The 18,385-nt window shown below is 38.0% G+C and overlaps 2 protein-coding genes across 2 annotated transcripts in view; both read right to left on the bottom strand.

Moving 5' to 3' along the window:
• Positions 1-2,078: 2,078 nt before the first annotated feature.
• On the bottom strand, positions 2,079-7,865 carry LOC145780050 (fatty acid hydroxylase domain-containing protein 2-like). The gene is made up of 6 exons (XM_082591757.1): positions 7,734-7,865; positions 6,617-6,738; positions 5,726-5,928; positions 4,933-5,038; positions 3,994-4,160; positions 2,079-3,291 (listed from the first exon to the last, which is right to left on the bottom strand). The coding sequence occupies exons 1-6, from the start codon at positions 7,828-7,830 to the stop codon at positions 3,135-3,137; spliced, it is 852 nt and encodes a 283-aa protein (XP_082447883.1). The 5' UTR covers positions 7,831-7,865; the 3' UTR covers positions 2,079-3,134.
• A 2,798-nt stretch (positions 7,866-10,663) lies between these two features.
• LOC145779702 (uncharacterized) overlaps positions 10,664-18,385 on the bottom strand; it is a 29,811-nt gene continuing 22,089 nt past the window's right edge. Inside the window, exons 10-14 of the mRNA XM_082591339.1 lie at positions 17,020-17,184; positions 16,052-16,357; positions 15,137-15,489; positions 12,610-12,815; positions 10,664-11,957 (exon numbers count right to left, since the gene is read on the bottom strand). Coding sequence (XP_082447465.1) covers positions 11,662-11,957; positions 12,610-12,815; positions 15,137-15,489; positions 16,052-16,357; positions 17,020-17,184 — 1,326 coding nt within the window. The 3' untranslated portion in view covers positions 10,664-11,661. The remainder of the gene's footprint in view (positions 11,958-12,609; positions 12,816-15,136; positions 15,490-16,051; positions 16,358-17,019; positions 17,185-18,385) is intronic.

Below are 18,385 nucleotides of genomic sequence, written 5' to 3'. Positions count from 1 at the left end.
CTGAAAAAACATATTATGTTATGACACTGATGTTTACCCTTCGGTTTTTAGCAATACCAGTAAAGTTAATTCTGTATTCTTATGCGCTTGTAAACCACTTGACCACACTGCACATAATAGCTTGGGCTGAAGGATATTCTGCTCACATTGAGCAAGTAACCAAGCGTGCAACGCGAAAGCAATGATAGGCGCTTGCATTAGCACGCAAGGCACAATTGTGAGAGTTCGTAAACTTTAAGCCCGGAAGCATTACGTAACGTCATGCGTACCACAACGCTTCAACGGAAAGCGGAAACTTAGCACTGGTGAGTGTGACCTGCTTGTCGGTTGCAGTTGTGGTTATTATTTATATTATGTGCAAAGATGGTTTCATTAAGATTTTAAAAATTAATTAGCTGTCTACTGAAATTCTGTCTACCTGGTGGATATTCTAATTGATTTGACTATCTAACTCCATTAAACTATTTCCACACAATTATTATTCGAATTATAATTTTAGTTATCAGAAGATGTTCGTATAATATTGTAAGTCTGATCTCCTCTCAGAGTAGTAGCCTATGTGCTTCATTGCCATCGTGAATGATCAATGAGAAACAGATAAATCAAGTTGTTAGGCTACTGGCCTAGTTGGCGTAAGTAACAAATGGACTTTTAATTGTAGTGGCATTTGCTAATAATGTTGTAAATGTTTATTATATCTTGGAAAAATGACATTTATATTGATAAAAGCTAGCTACTGCTACTACATTGATAAAAGCTAGGCTGCCTGGCCTAGTGATATGTGGGACCCTTGCTTTGCGATTTTACTTAGCCTATAGAATCAATAAGCCTTGACCTGTGGCAATCACAGACGGCTGAGCAGCATAAATTAATACAATGCACTGTTCAGCAGAACTGATAGAACTTTATAGGCATATTCACAATTTGTGTGATTTTGACACCTCGATTCAGCTTAAAAAGCGTTCTCTTTTTAAACAACTTATTTTGTAGTGCAACTAGGATAAAAAGAGCTCTTAGGACAGATGGAAATTTTGTGTTTCTGCTTATTTTGAGCTTTGTTTGACCCTTTCAGCTTAAGTAGTTTTCGACATGGCAATTTGACCTTTATTTGATCTTTTGGGCTGAGTGGCACAGCTGTTGGAGGGGGTTACCCCAAAATTTTGGAAAATAATTTCTAAGTCCATGTGGCAGCTTTTTAAAATCATTTTTTTTTTCAAATTGAAATAAAAGTTTTTTCTAGAAGCTACGTACGGTAGTTCACATTATTTTTTAAGTGAAAACTTGAATGATTATGTGGAACCTCTTCACACTCAGGCCCGGATTAAGGTCAAATGGGGCCCCTGTGCTAATGAATTTTATGGGGCCCTTACCAGCTTACGTGGAGCGTAATGGAAGTAAACTGGTTTCGCTTGCAGAGGAAACCGAGCTTAGGTAGGTTAGATAACTTTGAAATCGCACGTGATCAATGATTAAATAAGCATGTGCAAATTAAGTCAACAATGTTTACGTTATAATGGATGCAAAATCACACACATTAAATCAACGAAACCGTGCAAGGGAAAACATTGTAGCAAGGGACCACTGTTAGTACTGCACACTACACTGCAAATTGCAATGAAAGGTTATTCTGAATTTCTATTCTAAACTGCTCTTTCATTCACTACTAACTACCAATAGGGTTTAGAAAACTAACATAAAATTCAGTCGAACGACTTTTTTCTGGCTTTCTTTGCTGCAAAGTCTGTAAGGATAGCATCAAAATTAAGAAGTCGCAATTTATCACACTCTATGCTGAGAAGGCTCTGATTAGCCAACCGCTCTTGTGTCATTGTAGACCGAAGTACGTTTTTGATTCTTTTCAGCTTAGAGAATGATCTTTCTCCAGAACAGTTAGTGACCATGATACAAAAAAACAATCTAAGAATTGTTTCTACATTAGGGAAAGCAGCTTCAACTTTGTCATTCTTTATTATCTGGCACATATTCAGGAAAATTTTGTTATTTTATTTTATTTATTTCATTTTTAGGAAAAGTGGGGCCCTTTGTCTGCGGGGCCCCTGTGCTTTAGCACACCCTAGCACAATGGTTAATCCAGGCCTGTTCACACTGTTCAATTTTTGCAAAATTTTACGCAGTAACATATTTCAGACAATGCAAAAAAAAGATAAGTTGGTCGTAACAAACTCCTAAAAATAGTTTGAGACTATACTCTAATATTCTAAAGGCCCCTGACTCTAATGGGCATAAAAGACCCAAAATAGACTTAGATGATCGAACCCATGAAAATCGGATATCCACAACAATGCATAACAGATCTGAAACTTGTCCTTAAAAGATCCATAACATGGTGATAGGAGATCTTAAATTTGGATCTAAGATGTCTAAAATCTAAATCATGAGCATGAGATCCTAAAGTTTCTTGGCAGGTATTTGGATATCTACAGTACTTCTAAAAATCGCTGGGACGGTGACCTACCTACCATTTATAAAACAGTATCCAAAACATACTGTACAAGTTGTTATTACCACATCGCAACAACCCAGCTAAAGAACATCATTAAAACTGTAACTATTTTTACATAGGACGTTTTTAGTTTAAACACGAGACATATTTAGCCTTGAGTGAACATATTATTACAGACCTGAACAACATAAGAGGTTGCGGGTATACTTGGATTATGAATATTGTAAGCAATAGCTCTAATAGCAAATACGCGGCGCATCATAATGGGATATATTTCAATTCAGCAAATTAAACTACACCAAGAAAAAATATTGAGGTTAAACTTGCACATACGATATTGCATAATGAGCTGGTGATAAAAGAGAACACAAATAGCACTAAGAAGAATTGCTTTATCTTAGATGCAATCTGAAAATCAATACAAAAATACTATCACTGTAGCCTACTGTACTAATAGTAGTTAACATAGAATCATTCACTTAATAGTGCTTTATATTGGAAAAGATTTTTATTCAAAAAATTGAGCTGGAATGAAAACCTGAACTTATTTTGCATAAGTGATCTGTCAAATTTCTAACAATTTAATTTGTATCCTACTGTAGGCTATATCTGTAGAAAGAAGTAACAAGCAAAATTAAGGGTAGGGAAATATTGCTAAAATCTAAAACATTCAGTTTTCTTTTGCATTCGAACTTGGAAATTTTTCTGTAATTGGCGTCGTGTCATAAAAGGTAATGTGACGTTTTGATTGTATTGCCTTCTTGTAGCTGACATTCGTAGAATGGAAGCTGTCCAACCATCCAGTGAAGCCAAAGTTTTCGTTAAACCTACGCAAACAATTACAGTTGTGATGTGAAGTAGTTTAAGTGACAGTAGTCGGTAACACTAGCGTTGACAAAGAGGTTCCAGGGGTACTTTTTGAGCCGTGCCCGGGATAATTTTAGGGGGCCTAAACCTTTCCAGGGGGCCGAAAACTTGACGAAATCACCGCGTAATATTAGGATATTGTTGTGTGTTTGGTTTGTTTTGGTGCGCTGTTCTTAAAAATGTCATGATTATGGGCCCGAAGATCTGATTGGTACCGAGCCCTAAATATTTTCTGAACGGCCCTGGTCAGTAGATATAAGGAGCTTTATAATAATAAAAGAACACAACAGGATAAAAATGAAAAACAATCTTGTCAAAGCGGAAATGGTAATTTCACCAAATTATTTAAAATGCAACGTCCCAGACCAGACCATCTCGCATTGAAATACCCAGGCACCAGCTTGAAGGAAGATAGCACACAGATGCAAAAATAACTTTAAGCATGAAAATCAACCTATTGCAATTACAAAACAACAAATAAAACATGTGAGATGGTACCTCAATGTACTGTACCTTGTTTGGTGTGTCAAACGCATACTTATCTTGCTTTAAAATAATAAATTTTACCCAAAAGTATCTATTTCTATATCTTCTGAATTGGAAACACTAAGGAATGGTATACATGAGAACGATCATGAGTTTCCTGTCACACATAAACTTACTTCAAGTGGTGATAGTCATGAAATTGTGGTGATGAAAGAAAGGGAAGATGATAATTGCTGTGATGTAGACACGTATCTATCTGTGACATCATAAGCCACAACCACGTAATAGAGAGATGAGATCCGGTTAGGATAGGTCCCACCAAGATAGGAAGAGCATTTGATATCTGATCAAAATAGAATAAACTTAACTCAGAAGTGTAAAAATAAGATGTTATAACCTAGAAACCACCCACTGAGTAGGCGAGTGCATGGTGAGAGCCTCTGCCTGACTCAGGTAAAATGTTACCTATGTATGTTACTAAAGTTTTAACCAACTTAAAATAGAACAGTTACAAACATGAGCGTTGAATACATCAACACGAAGACTAGCTTCCTTACCTTTCAGTTCACTTTATCAACATTTTCAACCACCGCAAATGAGCGTGAACCCGTAAGCAATTTTCGCTGGTCCTTAGTTAATCGCTCTGTTCAATGTTTTTCGTTTGCTAAGATTTTGCTCGGTTTTTAACGTTCGATTAGTCAGTTAAGGAAATGAATACAGTGCTTCTTCGATTATCCAGTCAAGTTGGGACTACGGTTTCAAAAATTTGACCAAATAAGCAAAAAAGCGGATAATTGAATTGTTATAGGCTAGTAGTGAAGAAAAAGAAAAAGTAACGTATATATATAATTATATTATGGTAGGCTACAACACAATATAAAAATTAGTCAATAATATTCTACTGTAGTATATTGGCCTATTGTATATTGAGTCCTATTTTCTTCTTCGGCAAAGTAGTTCCGCGTTCAATGAAAAATGTTTGATAAACCGAGAGATATCTTTTAGTTTGCCTGTCAATTACTATTAATTTCAAAGAAATAACATTTTTAAAAAGTTAAACTTTTTCAGTGTTTTTATTTCTCCAAAAAATGATGACATGTTGTTGAGATACTTACAATGTGCTCCAATGGATGTGCATAAGATGCTGCTATGCTGATTGGAGCAATCCATTCATGGTGCTTCTTATGAATGTGCTTGTATAGATACGAGGAGTGAAACAACCTGCCATAAAAAATAGTAAAGGCATTATAAAGATTATCACTAACGTCAATTTATTGTTGCCACAAAATTGCTTTCACCATTTAACTTTTTGAATGCAATAGCACAAGGTTGCAGTCTGCTGCCCCTTTCTGATGAAGAAGAGTCATGATATTTTAAATAACTATATTCAAACAAAGTATTGAGCGTGTCATATCTATTATGTTAAATTAATTAAATCAATTCGGTTGCGAGCACGCTTAAACGTTTACGTATTGTCGCTTCTACCTTTGTCAACCCTGCGTTGCTATGGCAATAAATATTTTTCGTTTTGCTGATCGGAAAAATAAAGTATGAAACTGTTGATGTGTGATTCAAACGACGTTTGGTATGCCTCATATTCAAGCGTGTATTCTTTTGATTGACCGGGGCGTGACATGTACTCACCAAAACGAATGTTGTGATATCCCCTTGAATTAAATTATTGGCAATGGAAATTATAACCAATCATTGTTCAATACATCACAAAGTATCAGTACCGGAATAAAACATAACTTTATTTATGCGCTGGCAGTTTAAATGAGCTTAAGGGGGAGATTCTTAAAAAGAATAACGAAAAAGAAAAGAAGTCATCATGCCTAAGCAAATTGGTTACAACAAACGGTCAAGCTAATACATGATAGTTGCAAAAAAGTATCCAAGCCCTCTCACCTGTGAGAATAATAAAATACGACTTCTGCACAGACAAGATTTGCAAAAAATTGAAACGGAACTTTCCAGATACTCGGTAGAGGATTCTGGCAAGACATCCCGGTACTGCGCATGACAGGATATAGTAGAAATATCAAACCACACGTCAACAGCTCGTTGCTAAGAGATACTTTGACGCAGTTCAAGTACCTCGTTGGGTCTACCTGATACCATAAATAAGAGCATGAATGTGTCTTAAACAAATCTTGGGTCTTTTAGAATGTAGAAAACAAATTTCAATGTTTTTCAAAGTAGAATATTGTTCCACCACTTAAGCTCTAAGTCCTCTCACAAGAAATATTTTACATATCGTTCTATTGGGTTGCGCCAACGACTGAAGAAGTTCCTATTGAAATGATCAGGTTTGACGTTTAGTTTCTCACAAAAATGATTGTTTACAAAGAATAGTAATGCCGTACAAGCTAATGTCTTTCTACTTCTGTTTGGCCTCTTGAACGACGAACAATAAGTTACATAAAAATCCATCAACTAAAATGGAACCGTTTGATTGAACAATGAACATATCAAGTACGGCACAGTAAATAATTCAGCTAGTAAATAAGATCAGCCAAGTTCAGTGATACTTTTATTTGAATAAGATACTGTGAAGCCGCTTTTACAGTGGCGGAAGCTTGGTCGATGAATGATTCAAGTTGAGAATCCGGCAGATGGTATTTAGTTAAAAGTTATTCCTGTCAAACAAACAATGTAGTGCTATAGCCTTGAGAGAATGTAGCAGCTGTTTGCATGCGAAAGCAAGGTATCCTGATAGGACACACACGAAGGGACAGTATAACACAATTGTCATTTACGTTTGAACGTCACAAATCTTCAAGTGTTTTTCGTACTCACTGGAATATTTTTATCTTTCTGAACTTTGTATTTCCGCAAAAATCTTGGGGTTCCGAAAACATCAAGTGATGTGAACATTAGGTTGATTCCACAAAAGGAAAAGAACAGCACCATTGATGTACCTAAATAAATGTAGATGTTTTAGGAGACAATTTGTTAGAAAATCGCTTTTTTTTAACATTACTCTAACGTAACGAAGCTTTTCTCTCTACATTCGTTTCCAATCCTCAATGCCTGATAGCGAAGGCTCGAAAGATAAAGAGATGTAGCAAATCTCTCAGTCTCAGCAGCACATTAAATTAATGCCTTGCTAAGAAAGCTACGTGCCTTCTGTGGGTATCGAACCGGAAATCACAGCAAACTAAACGTTCGATCAAAGTGGTGACCCTAAAAGTTTTTCAACCGGAGTGATAAGAAATGTCAAATACTGTACATCGCAACACAGTTATATGCATACCACAAATCAACATTGAAACAGCATGTACCGCAGTAGCAGGATATTAACGACAGATAAAGGGAACTACAGTAAACTGTCTTAACCAATTCAGAAGAAGGGTGCTAGAGTCATCGTTTTCTCATGTGCGAGAGCTTCTCAGCCTTTTCATAGTCATAAACCATTTCGGGAACATTAAATCAATAGTGTGGACCATACTTGACTGACTTACAGCTGGCTGTGGTGGTCTTTTGGTCTTTCGCTGCCCGCTGTCATTCTTACTGAGCGAATTATTTTTGATTAATTTGTTGTGTATATGTTTGTTCATTCGCCAGCAGAAAAATAAATAAACTAAAGTGAACATAAACATTTATGGAGTAGCGGTTAGTGAAGAAAATCAGGTGAGTTCAAAATGATCGAGATTTAGTTCTTATGCCTTTACCAAATGCACTTACAGTACAGATTCCTCGAGATTTTTTCAAGAACTCTTGTGAGAGTCTGTGGATCCCAGATGTTGGCTAAAAAGTATTGAAACTACTGCTGGCTAAAAAGTTATTGCCTCATTTATATGTCGGTAGAAAACAGATCAAACATAAAGTGAAACTAGGATACTTGGAAGCACTGGCTGGTGTGGACTTTCTAAAACTAAATGCCAATATTGCATGCAGTTCTATTAATAATTACCTGCTACGAACATAAGCTTTTCATTACGGCCAAACTTTTCAAAAACTGTATCCCAGGTATCTTCAAAATAATTATGAATTGCGTTCAAATATTCCATGTTTGCAGACTAAAGCACAGTCACGATACTTTTTGCTGTACAGCATATTAGTGCAACGCAATAAGAAAATATTAGTAACAAGAGTTATTTGCAGCATTAGCATATTTAAAAGGAAGTTGTGTAATATCATCTCAATCCTTGAGACGTATGTGACATCATGATGATTGAATCAATTATAATAATGAGCGGTATTATTATTGAATACTGAAAAGTTTAGGTCTTCATCTTGAAGTATCCTTTCTAACATGTTCATCTGAACTAGGGACGGTAGAAGTAGGGGATTGCTCACTTAAAAGTAAGGTGGACAACTGGAGGGTCATAATGTTATGACAAAATTTGATGCAAGTACAGCTTGAGGTCTACTGCCATATGTCGCATACTCAGGTGCAGTTTATATGACCTGACCACATGAGTACAAAGTGTGTATTGCCAAAATAAATGTAGGAAATATGTGATATCATGTTTATTTAATAGTATTCAAGACATAATAATGCAGAGGTAGATTTCACACAACACTGGTAACGGTAGGTAGCCTCACACTGCTGCAGTAAGGTTTTGCAGATTTTCCAGAACCCAAAATTTAACCAAATATAGCAATTCATTTGATGAGAATGAATTTACCTAAAAGCAAAGAAAACGTTGTGCAGTTCGTCTATTTTTTGAACTTCTTAGTAACCCTCCAGCTGTCCATTTCGCAAGAAAAATCAGTAAAGGGAGTCGTCCCTGTATTCCACTGTCCCTAATCTGAACGTTGCAATTACTGCTAGAAACGAAATTATTTGATCAACTATCACACAAGTCTCAAGAGGGGAAGTGGAAATTGCGAGCAGAAGATTGCAAATGGTTCGAAGCCGCAGCTTGGAGCGATGTGTGCAACCTTCTACTCGCAGAACGTTTGAAATTTGTACCATCTATCAACTCTTTGCGGTGGAAATCACAACTTAAATCTCCGACTGTGCTGCTGATTTGCAGTGAAGTTTTCTTTAAATCAAAAACGTTTTGTTGTTTTAGAACAAATATCCCTATTGGCTGTCAGTCATCATCAGATAACTCTATTTTTAAAGTCAGATATGACCCAACTTGAAAGAGTCTTCTACAAGTCAGCAGTTGTGAACTGAGCAAGCGACAACTGAGCAAGTGATAACTGAGCTAGCAACATTTCAGCAAGTGTCTAAAGTTGGTAAATGATAAAACTGAGCAAGCCAAAACTTGGAAAGACACAAGTCAGCAAAATAAGTTTGACAAGCGATGACCAAGCAAGTCCGACGTGAACACGTAAATCTCATGTGCTGACTTGGCAGTAGCTGAAATGCACTTGCCGAGTTTTCGCATGCCGAGTGGTCCGACGACCGACTTGAAATGGAACTCAGTCCTACAAATGCTGTAGATCTGAACTGAAGGCACTGAACTCTCTGCAACTGATCTAGTAGCTTTTGCAAGTTTGGTGCAAAGCTGCATCGTTTCGGTTATCATACATTTTGTTCTGTATGCTGACGCTGCTAGCTTTCTACTGTATGCTTTCTACTGCAACATGCATTGCCCAGCTGTACAGTATACTTAGCTAACAAATCAGTCCTTGTGCTAGTTGTGTACACACCAAAGTGACAGAGGATCAAAAACAGTCTGCTCGATCTGAAACAAATACTGCAATCTGCAGGCTAATAGGCTGTTGCTAGTAGACACAAAACTGTCGTTTTTACCATTTCTATAGTAGCCTACTTTATGCCATTGGTTGGTTTTTAAATCTTTATTCTTGGATTGTCAAAGCCCTTGATAGGTTATTCCTGGTAATTTCGCATACTTGTAAAAACTTTTGACGCAGGACCGGTTACCGAGATTGACAGAGCGAAGTTTCTGATTGTTGAAATATTTTTACCGGGGAATTATTCCATCCACTAAGTGCCGCTGAATGGCGAGCATTCCTGAAGTGCGTTTCTCAAGTGTATACCTCGAGAGCTGAACCAGCCAGGCGCTTAACTATTGAACTAACGGGGCCTGCATGCATGCAATTGCTTTCCTGAGATAACCAGAAACGTAAACAAGCTGAATATGCAACAAACTCAAATTGAACAAAGTAAAATTTTACACAGACATATACAACCAAGCAACCACACGGCATTTAACATAATTCATTAAAATTGAACATAAACTATAAGCTACAAACGTTTTCGGCCATTCGTTTTCGGGTCAATTTTAATGAATTATGTTAAATGCCGTGTGGTTGCTTGGTTGTATATGTCTGTGGTTGAAGAAAGTGACCTCTTTACCAAAATTGTATTATTTTACACTGAAACTAAACAAGAAACCTTCCTATCGACTTCATAGCAACCTCCATTTTGAAAACTAATACAATGGTACATGTTGTGTCTCCACTCATTCCCTTGCATTTTTCCTTTGAGTTGAGCATTCAAACACAGAGGACAGAATATGCGTTTTCGTAAGTTTGATCGAAAATAGCGAATGCGTGACGCGCATAGCCTACTCAAGAGTAGGCCTATGTGCGCGTCAGAGTGAAGCTATCAAAAGACAAGTAATGTAAACAAGAAGCTAGCAAACCGGTTTACGCAGATGTCTGAAATTTGCAAGTAACAAATAAATGCATTTTATTAAACGACAGTTTTCACGCACGTTTATAATGTTACGTCACCAGTATATAATGACCGAAAGTTGACCGACCTTTTATCTGGAGGATATTTTCCAAGGGGATATTTTTCCGGGAGGAGCATTTTCCGGGGGAATATTTACAAACATTCCTGACTGGAACATAACTTTTATGCTCACCTGAAACCACACACTATAAAACAGTGCACGATTGTACGCATTGGGCCATCATCATTCACCTCAAGTGTATTGTGTAGGCTACATATTGCACAGGAAGTGATAAAAACTGTTCACGTAGGGAAAACGGTTTAATTTCACATTATAGGTTGTCACTTGCTTACACTTTATAAATAGAAGCGATTGTCGTACAAAATTTAAAAATCGAGACGAGTAAAAATATTACACACTAATAAACACCAACTGAGTTTCTATACATTCAGGCCATACATAGGTCTGTAAAGTGAGTCTGTAGCAATGCGTTATGCCAGGGAAATTCCTTTGTAACTTAGTCATGCAGTTGCCTTTTCTTAATGTAATTTTTTCGTCTGTCTGTATGTTTTCCACTCTATTGCTTTTAATCGTTGCGTGTTTCTCGATGCTTTTAGTTAGTTGTTTAGTTAGTTAGTTACGGTAGTCACTGTCAAGAAGTGAAATTTATTGTAGTTTATAAATATTTACAGATTCCTGATGAGGACTTAAGTTAAGTCGAAAACGTTTGAATGTTGAACTATTGTAAATATGTAATATACTGTTGTAATGCTCAACCCTGTGTTATTGTTGTGTCTTGCCTGCCTTTGGTATAAAAAAGCAAACTCTCTCCCGAAACTATATTTCTTTTACCCTTGCCAAATATATTTATGGTCGTAAATAACCAAAAAAGAACATTTATTGCGCTAAACCTAAAATTTTCTGTAGCTTCTCGGTTAATACGTAGGCCTACTCAGTACCCACCAAGACACGAAAAAGTTGGTTAGCAGTCTGAGTAGAAATCATATACCACCAGGCCCCTTTCTTTCATCTCCGACGCCCGTCCTATCGGTCTGGCCGTTATGAGACAGGCGTAGATCCGACATAGGTTAATTGTTTTCGTAAAAACTTTTCGCTTTTCACTCAACCGTGCACCATTGCGGAATGACATATTTTCTTTTTGACAAATATAATGCTAGGGAATAGGTTAATATGATCATTGTATGATCTTCACATAATCACTGCATGATTATTATATGATCATCAAACCCTGGTTGTGGACACATGGCTTCTAGTTGATATTGTTGTGGCAGTGCTGAGTCGTAACGTGGAACCAAATTCTGAAGTCCGCCTCCAAGCTTTCTCGGCATACTTGTCCATGAAACCGGAATATAAAAGTGGATTTAGGGCGCTGTTGACCGGAAGTAACACGACAGCGGATATGACGTAGACGATGTCCGGCACTTTGACCCCAGCAATGTTAATGAATGCCATCACAGAAATGGGAACCCAGCAACAAAAATCTGATGCGATCAACCGAAAGATTTTCCTCTGCAAAGCTGTAGAAACATAATTTTGTAAAAATTGAACCTATCGACAGCCAATGGAAAAGCAAAGCAATTTCAGGTTGTGAACAGTGACGTAGATAGAAAGAAAATGTTTGGGGGGGGGCAAATTCAATTGTTGAGGGAGCAAATGTTATTCATAATGAGTAATAAAATTTTGGTCGGGAGACCGTTCTCCTAAGCTCTCCCCTCTTCGTGATTACGCCCCTCTGGTTCCTTTTTTTTTTTTTCAGAGTAAGCTAGAAGGTTACTAGAGCAGCCAGTCTGTGTTTCTTTAACGTTACCTAGAAGGTAGTTAAGCATCAACTCGTCTTGTTTTATCGTTTTATTATTTAAATTAATAATCTCTGTTAAAAGATCAGAGTAGCAATTTAATCCTCTCACAATACTTCCCAGTGGGCACTGAAAACAGAGTGCTGAGTAAATATAATGCAAAGATTAAATGTAAAAAGTATGTTGAGCTGTGAACTAACAGCAATAGCTAAACGATTCTCAACATTTATGACACCTAATAGATGTGCTGATGGTGTTGGTGTTGTAAAAAGTTTTATACAAAACAACGCGCATCGACTTGCTTCACAGAAGCTAGCCCAGTGATAAGTAGGCTAGTTTGTGATTAGAACACTTTTGACCATTTGTTACTCACCTTGTGATAGTTTCATACTTCTTAAGTTTCTTGGCTTTTGCACAGCGGCAGCTTGCCTTGACTTGATATAAATTAAGATATAAGCCGAAGAAACAAACAAGAAAGCTGCGAAGTTGAAAACGATCAAGGCAAATGAGAATGACCAAGCGTCGACATCTAGTGTTACAAATAATTTAGGAATGCAAACACTGTTGGCGCTGTAGTACCTGTAAAACATAAACCACTGTGGTTTACAGCAAATCATACACACTTTCGTACACTCATGATAAAGGTTTTTGATAAAAGTTTTGGTTGAAAGTAGATTTTTTTTGTAGCCTACCACAAGCATATAAACCAAGTTAGGTTAACACCACACAATATCGTCAGGGACGCCGGAACGATTTTTGACTGGGGGGGCAAGATTACGAAAAAAGAGCACTTTTGTTTACTAAAAGGCCAATTTTTTTTCAAGTTTCAAGATAAGATATAGCGATAATGCTAATCTATCAGCTCACTATGTAGCCTATTGAGTAATGATAGCCTACAAGTGTTCAGTATACAAAGAAGGGCATCATGCTATGTTAATGATGTAACCTACTGTCAAGCCTTAAAGCAGCCTGCGGCCATGGCCGCTAAGTAGTGCTTGAATGACCGCCGATGCTACCTCCTCAATCGGCCAAGTTTGGCCGCCGGTCTCTTCTAGCCAATTATTTAATTTCGCAATAGAATGATCGTGGATTAACTGTCGAAAATATGTAGTATCAAAGAGTGACGCAAAATTAGGTCAGCGCGTCATAATCGCCACTGTGGCATTGTGCGGGAATGTTTGTTATTGATGGAATATATCCATGTGCGATCACCATCGCTGTAAGTCTTGTTTGTAATTCCCGACATTTATTTTAACGTTTATTTTAAGTCTTAATCCAAAGTGCTAATTTACATCGGCTGGCAATATTGTCGTTTTTATGTCGATTCGATGTTGTCGGACATTGAATCGTTGTCAAAACGGGGAACTAGGTTAGTTGACATCCGAGAGGAAAACATTTTTTGATCATATTTTGCAAAAATCATGTTTCTTTCAGTAATATCCTTTACATCATTGAAATACTTATTTTATTACCTTGCCGTCATCGTCAACACATGTCGAACGTTGTTTTTCGTTGCTAAAAAGAATTCTAGGGGAGTGGCGAACTTCTTTAAAATCAGCCACATTAGAGACACTCGTGCGAGTGTCGTTAGATGGTCCCGCAGTACTGGATTACAATCCCGATAAAGCAGTTATTGCGTGGTGCAACGATTCTATTGTAGGGCGTCGCCCAGACCCAGACTTCAACAACGCTAAGTGATCATTTTAGCATTGTTGCAAGTTTAATTCTATTTACTTGTGCTATCATTATTTTTATTTTGGCCTCCAAGCACGCAGGTTTGGCCGCCGAGAAGAAGCTCCCGGTAGGCCACGATGGCTGCCGAAATAAAAACGAGTTTTAAGGCCTGTACTGTGTTGCAAAATTTTGTGCCGTAAATATTATTTTGAGGCAAAAATGAAAGATTATAATTAGCCTACGCTAAAAGCGAATAGCTGAAATTGTTATATTGCAAAATGTGCAGTAGCTTACATGACTTTAAAAGGGCACCATTGCCCCCCCTGCCCCTCCATCTGCAGAAAAATTAAGGGCAGGGGGGGCATTCGCCCCCCCTGCCCCCCCGCTTCCGGCGCCCCTGAATATCGTAATGTTTTAAGTGAACCGTGGCACGAGTGAACACAAATTCTGTCATTTAGTTTTTGGCAAAGTTTTGCTTGTATATTCGGGTGGCAGCTGATTTTGGTCTTTCGCTGCCATTCTTGCTGTGCTAATTATTTTGTTTATTGTGTTGTGTATATATTTTTTATTTGCTAGTAGGCTATAAAAAATAAATAAACTGAACTTTTGTTATTCTTTGAGGTCTTATTCAAACTTTGTCAAATATAGCCTAACAAGTTCATCTAACCTAAAACGCAATCGAAAATTTAATCTAAGATCAGACATGAGTCATTCAAAGCACATTATTAATAGCGTCCGGACGCCCACGTTTCTAGAACAAGAGCAGTACGGTAGTCATGATGGCTGTCTGTTGCAAATTATCACGTCACAACCTCCTAATACACGATGGAAAGTGGTAGGGCGACTCAATCTATTCCGAGATGGAGAGTTTCATTCTGGAATTACAAACCGTTCCCTGCGTATTGTGATTCTTTAATGCATTACCAACTAATCATATACCCGTTCAAATTGGAGACTTGAGTTTAAAAGCTAGCCTACTTAGGCTAAGTCACAAAAAAAAGTTTTTGAAAAAACGCCTAAAAGTTTTCTGCAGCTATAGCAAATCACGTACTAAACAATATTGTTTAGTGAAAACAAAATCAATCGGGTTAGGAAATAAGCTTTTACACATAAAGAATGGTTTCATCACTAAACAATACAAATTCAGCTCTAACTCAAAACTTTAAAATCGTGACTGAAGTAGCTCTTAAACTCAAGTCTATAATATTACAAATGAAATAACTCACCCTAGCCATTGTGACGTCACAAGGTATTCTGGGTGATTGGTATCACGTGACACAATATTATGCAAGTCATCCCATGACTCAGCAGGCAACGTTTCACTTGAAACAAACTGAGAATAATTCGATAGTGGTTTTGAGTCGTACAACAACAGCCTCTCAACAAACGACTTCGCTGCATCAAAGTCAACGGCAATGTTGTCAAAAAATGGATTGTCACGCAACACAGCCTTGTCGACGAAGATGCCTTGTAGATGGTTGGAGAAGGGAAGCAGTGAAACGAGCAAAGAGAACGTCCATGCGCATGTGATCAGTACTGCCACCAACCGGGGATTCGGTTTGGAAGAAGATGTGAAAGGCTAAAATTAAAAAGTATTTCTCGTAAAAAGTAAAATTGTTATTCTCAAGCTAGGCCTACGTTCCGATGTCCTGTGTGCCATTTTATTTTTCAAAGTTTTTTCAAAATTGCTCACATTATGAGAGAATAATTTTAGAAAAATTTTCAGTGGTGCCAAAAACAGTTCGCGAACCACCAGATAAATATGCTCAAGTATGTCTGTAAGCAACAGCTAACTGATCATATTTGTCCAGGTTTATGTTGTCGCTGAAAATCACCTAAAATCAACTTAGCCTATGTATGCGTTTCTCAAGTTAGCCATTTATCAAGACTTGTTTCATCAAACCAGTTTTAAAACAAAACTTTTGCTTTCTTGTAAGTTTGTACATTAACAAAAGGTTAGGTAAAGAACACACAGAAGAATTTTACACTTTCCCTTTAAATGGTAATTATAATTCTAATCAACTCAGTAGCAATGCAAGAAATCGGGAAGAAAACATGCAACGTATTGCCCTGTGACAACACTGTCAGAGGATTGTATTCAAATCGAACACGTTTTATAAATATCTTGTCACAAAACTTACGTTGAACACCGCGTAAACTCGAAAGGAGGTCAGCAGAACCATGGTGATAACCGACGTTTCAGATGACATCATCACAAGCAGCCCCATCAAAGAACATAGGTCGCTTGATAGCCACTCTATTTTATAAGCGCAATAAACTCCACTGTACACTGCCCCAGTTATGCCCAGCATAACGAGGTAAACCCCCATCAAGAGGTCTGCCAGAGCTAAGTTAAACACAAGCATGTGGTTTGTTAGAAGAGTAGCAGACGCGTCGACTCTCTTGTAAAGACGACGCAAAGTACGGCTCTCTCCTACAAGGACGCACTGAAAAGAAATGGAGTCATTCATTAGATTTGGCCGCTGCTTAATTACTAAATATGGTAATAGCTTCTTGAGCACCAGATGGTGCTTGATCCGACGTGCTTTAAGCTAGTTTTTCAGTGATTCACAGATATTGATGCGGTCACAGATATTGATGAAGTGAATTTTCCACCAATAGTTGAACTATTGACATCCACTAGTTATTTCACGTATTAGGTGCCGCTGAATGGACAGTTATATCTTGAAGTGTGTCGTCAAAGCGCGTACCCCAAGAACTGAACCAGCCGTTTCTTCGTTCTCAAAGTAGGTAGCCGTACCAAGTGAGCTACCCGAACGGTCTTTAATAAAACATCACTCTACCGAAATAAAACGTCACAAACAAAACTCCGCTAAGGCTACCACTTGACTGCAGTACAGAGATGATTAGATTAACAAAAGTCTACTATGATTGACTGTGGAAATTTTATCCTCTAATAGAGGAAGTTTATTTGCAAGCTTATTCCTGACAGTTTCGTATGCTTGACAGAGTGAAGCCTTGTTGAAATACAGTTGTTTTGAATTATGCCGTCCATTGAGTGCCGCTGAATGGAAAGGTGTCTTTGAAATACATTGTTCAAGCACACACCCCAAAAGCGGAACCATCGTAGTTTGATCTGTATACTTACAAAGTTTCCAGCAATTGCAACTCCTCCCATAATCCAAACGAGTATTCGGAACACAGGATTCCCAATGAGTTCGTACTTAGATGAAAAGATATTGTAGTCTGGTGGTTTCGTTTTTGTCGGGCATTCATCACTCCAATCTAAGCAATCTCCCCTGCCGTCAAACATCTAGAAGGATAAATGGATAAAGGCAAGTTATATAGCTCAGTGGATAGTCTGCCCCTATAGTTGGGTGGATACGCGCCCGACTCAGGATCACGCGGCGCAAGTTCGACTTTCGGGGCGTGCGGTTAAGCAACGCATTTCAGGACTGCTCTCCATTCAGCGGCACCTACTGAATGGAATAATTCCCCGGCAACAACACTTCAACATTCGGAAAGCTTCACTCTGCCAATCTCGGTAACCAGCCCTGCGTCAAGAGCCTCTACACAAGCCCGCAACCAGGGGGGGCATTGAGGGCATTTGCCCCCCCCGAAATTTTTTGAAAAATTTTTAAGCGTTTTATGCAGTATGAAATGTAGGCCCTACTATACGTCGTACACGTACAGCCATACTGTAGGGTACCCGGATATTTTGTCGAAAGGACATTTTGCCGAAAGGACATTTCGCCGAAAGACATTTTGCCGAATAGACATTTTTTCGAAACTCATTTTGCGGAAAGACTAATTGCCGAAAGGACTAAATGCCGATTAGACAAATTGGCGAAATTATAGAATTCGGTAATTAGTCCTGTCGGCAAAATGAGTTTCGGCAAAATGTCTTTCGGCAAAATGTCTTTCGGCAAAACGTCCGTGCACGTACTGTAGAGTGTAGACTATCGAAACCGAAAGTAGGCTACGCTGGTTGGAAGCTATGCTAACAATTTTGTTCGATAAATTAGGCTGGCATCCTCATTATCTGTTTCGCTAGCGTATACATAATGTCAGCAACCATCATCACCATAAAAAGCGTTTAAAAACAACTAAATAATTCGAGATCAAAAGCAGCTGCGATAGCGTGGTGAATAAGCTACTCAGTTGGGCTTAAGCATTTGTAAATCTGATTTTAAATGAATTCTTGAAAGTGAAAGGCCAGCAAGTGCGCTTGATGCGGTGTCAGCAATAGAATCCCAAAAAGAGTTTTATCCAAACATTTACAAACTCTTGATAATTTTGGCTACACTTCCAATCACAATTGCTTCTGCAGAAAGAACATTTAGCTGTCTACGACGCTTGAAAAGTTACCTTAGAAGCACTATGGGGCAGGACAGGCTTTCTGGACTAGCTCTCATGCAAATCCATCGTACTCAAATTCCAAGCGCGGAATTGGTGTTAAACGAACTTGCCAAATCAAGTAGAAAGTTAGACATTATGCTCTAAATTAAAATGTC

Source organism: Aplidium turbinatum, chromosome 11 (assembly GCF_918807975.1).
Source record: "Aplidium turbinatum chromosome 11, kaAplTurb1.1, whole genome shotgun sequence".
NCBI lineage: Eukaryota > Metazoa > Chordata > Ascidiacea > Aplousobranchia > Polyclinidae > Aplidium > Aplidium turbinatum.
This window is presented reverse-complemented; position numbering and strand designations above follow the sequence as displayed.

Excerpts from the sequence above, each read along its gene's own strand:
- LOC145780050 (XM_082591757.1), bottom strand. The coding sequence starts at position 7,830 with ATGGAATATTTGAACGCAATTCATAATTATTTTGAAGATACCTGGGAT. Across the intron at positions 5,929-6,616 it reads AGAAAGATAAAAATATTCCA|GTAGACCCAACGAGGTACTT; the intron begins GTGAGTACGAAA and ends TTATGGTATCAG. Across the intron at positions 3,292-3,993 it reads CATGACTATCACCACTTGAA|GTTTAACGAAAACTTTGGCT; the intron begins GTAAGTTTATGT and ends TTGTTTGCGTAG.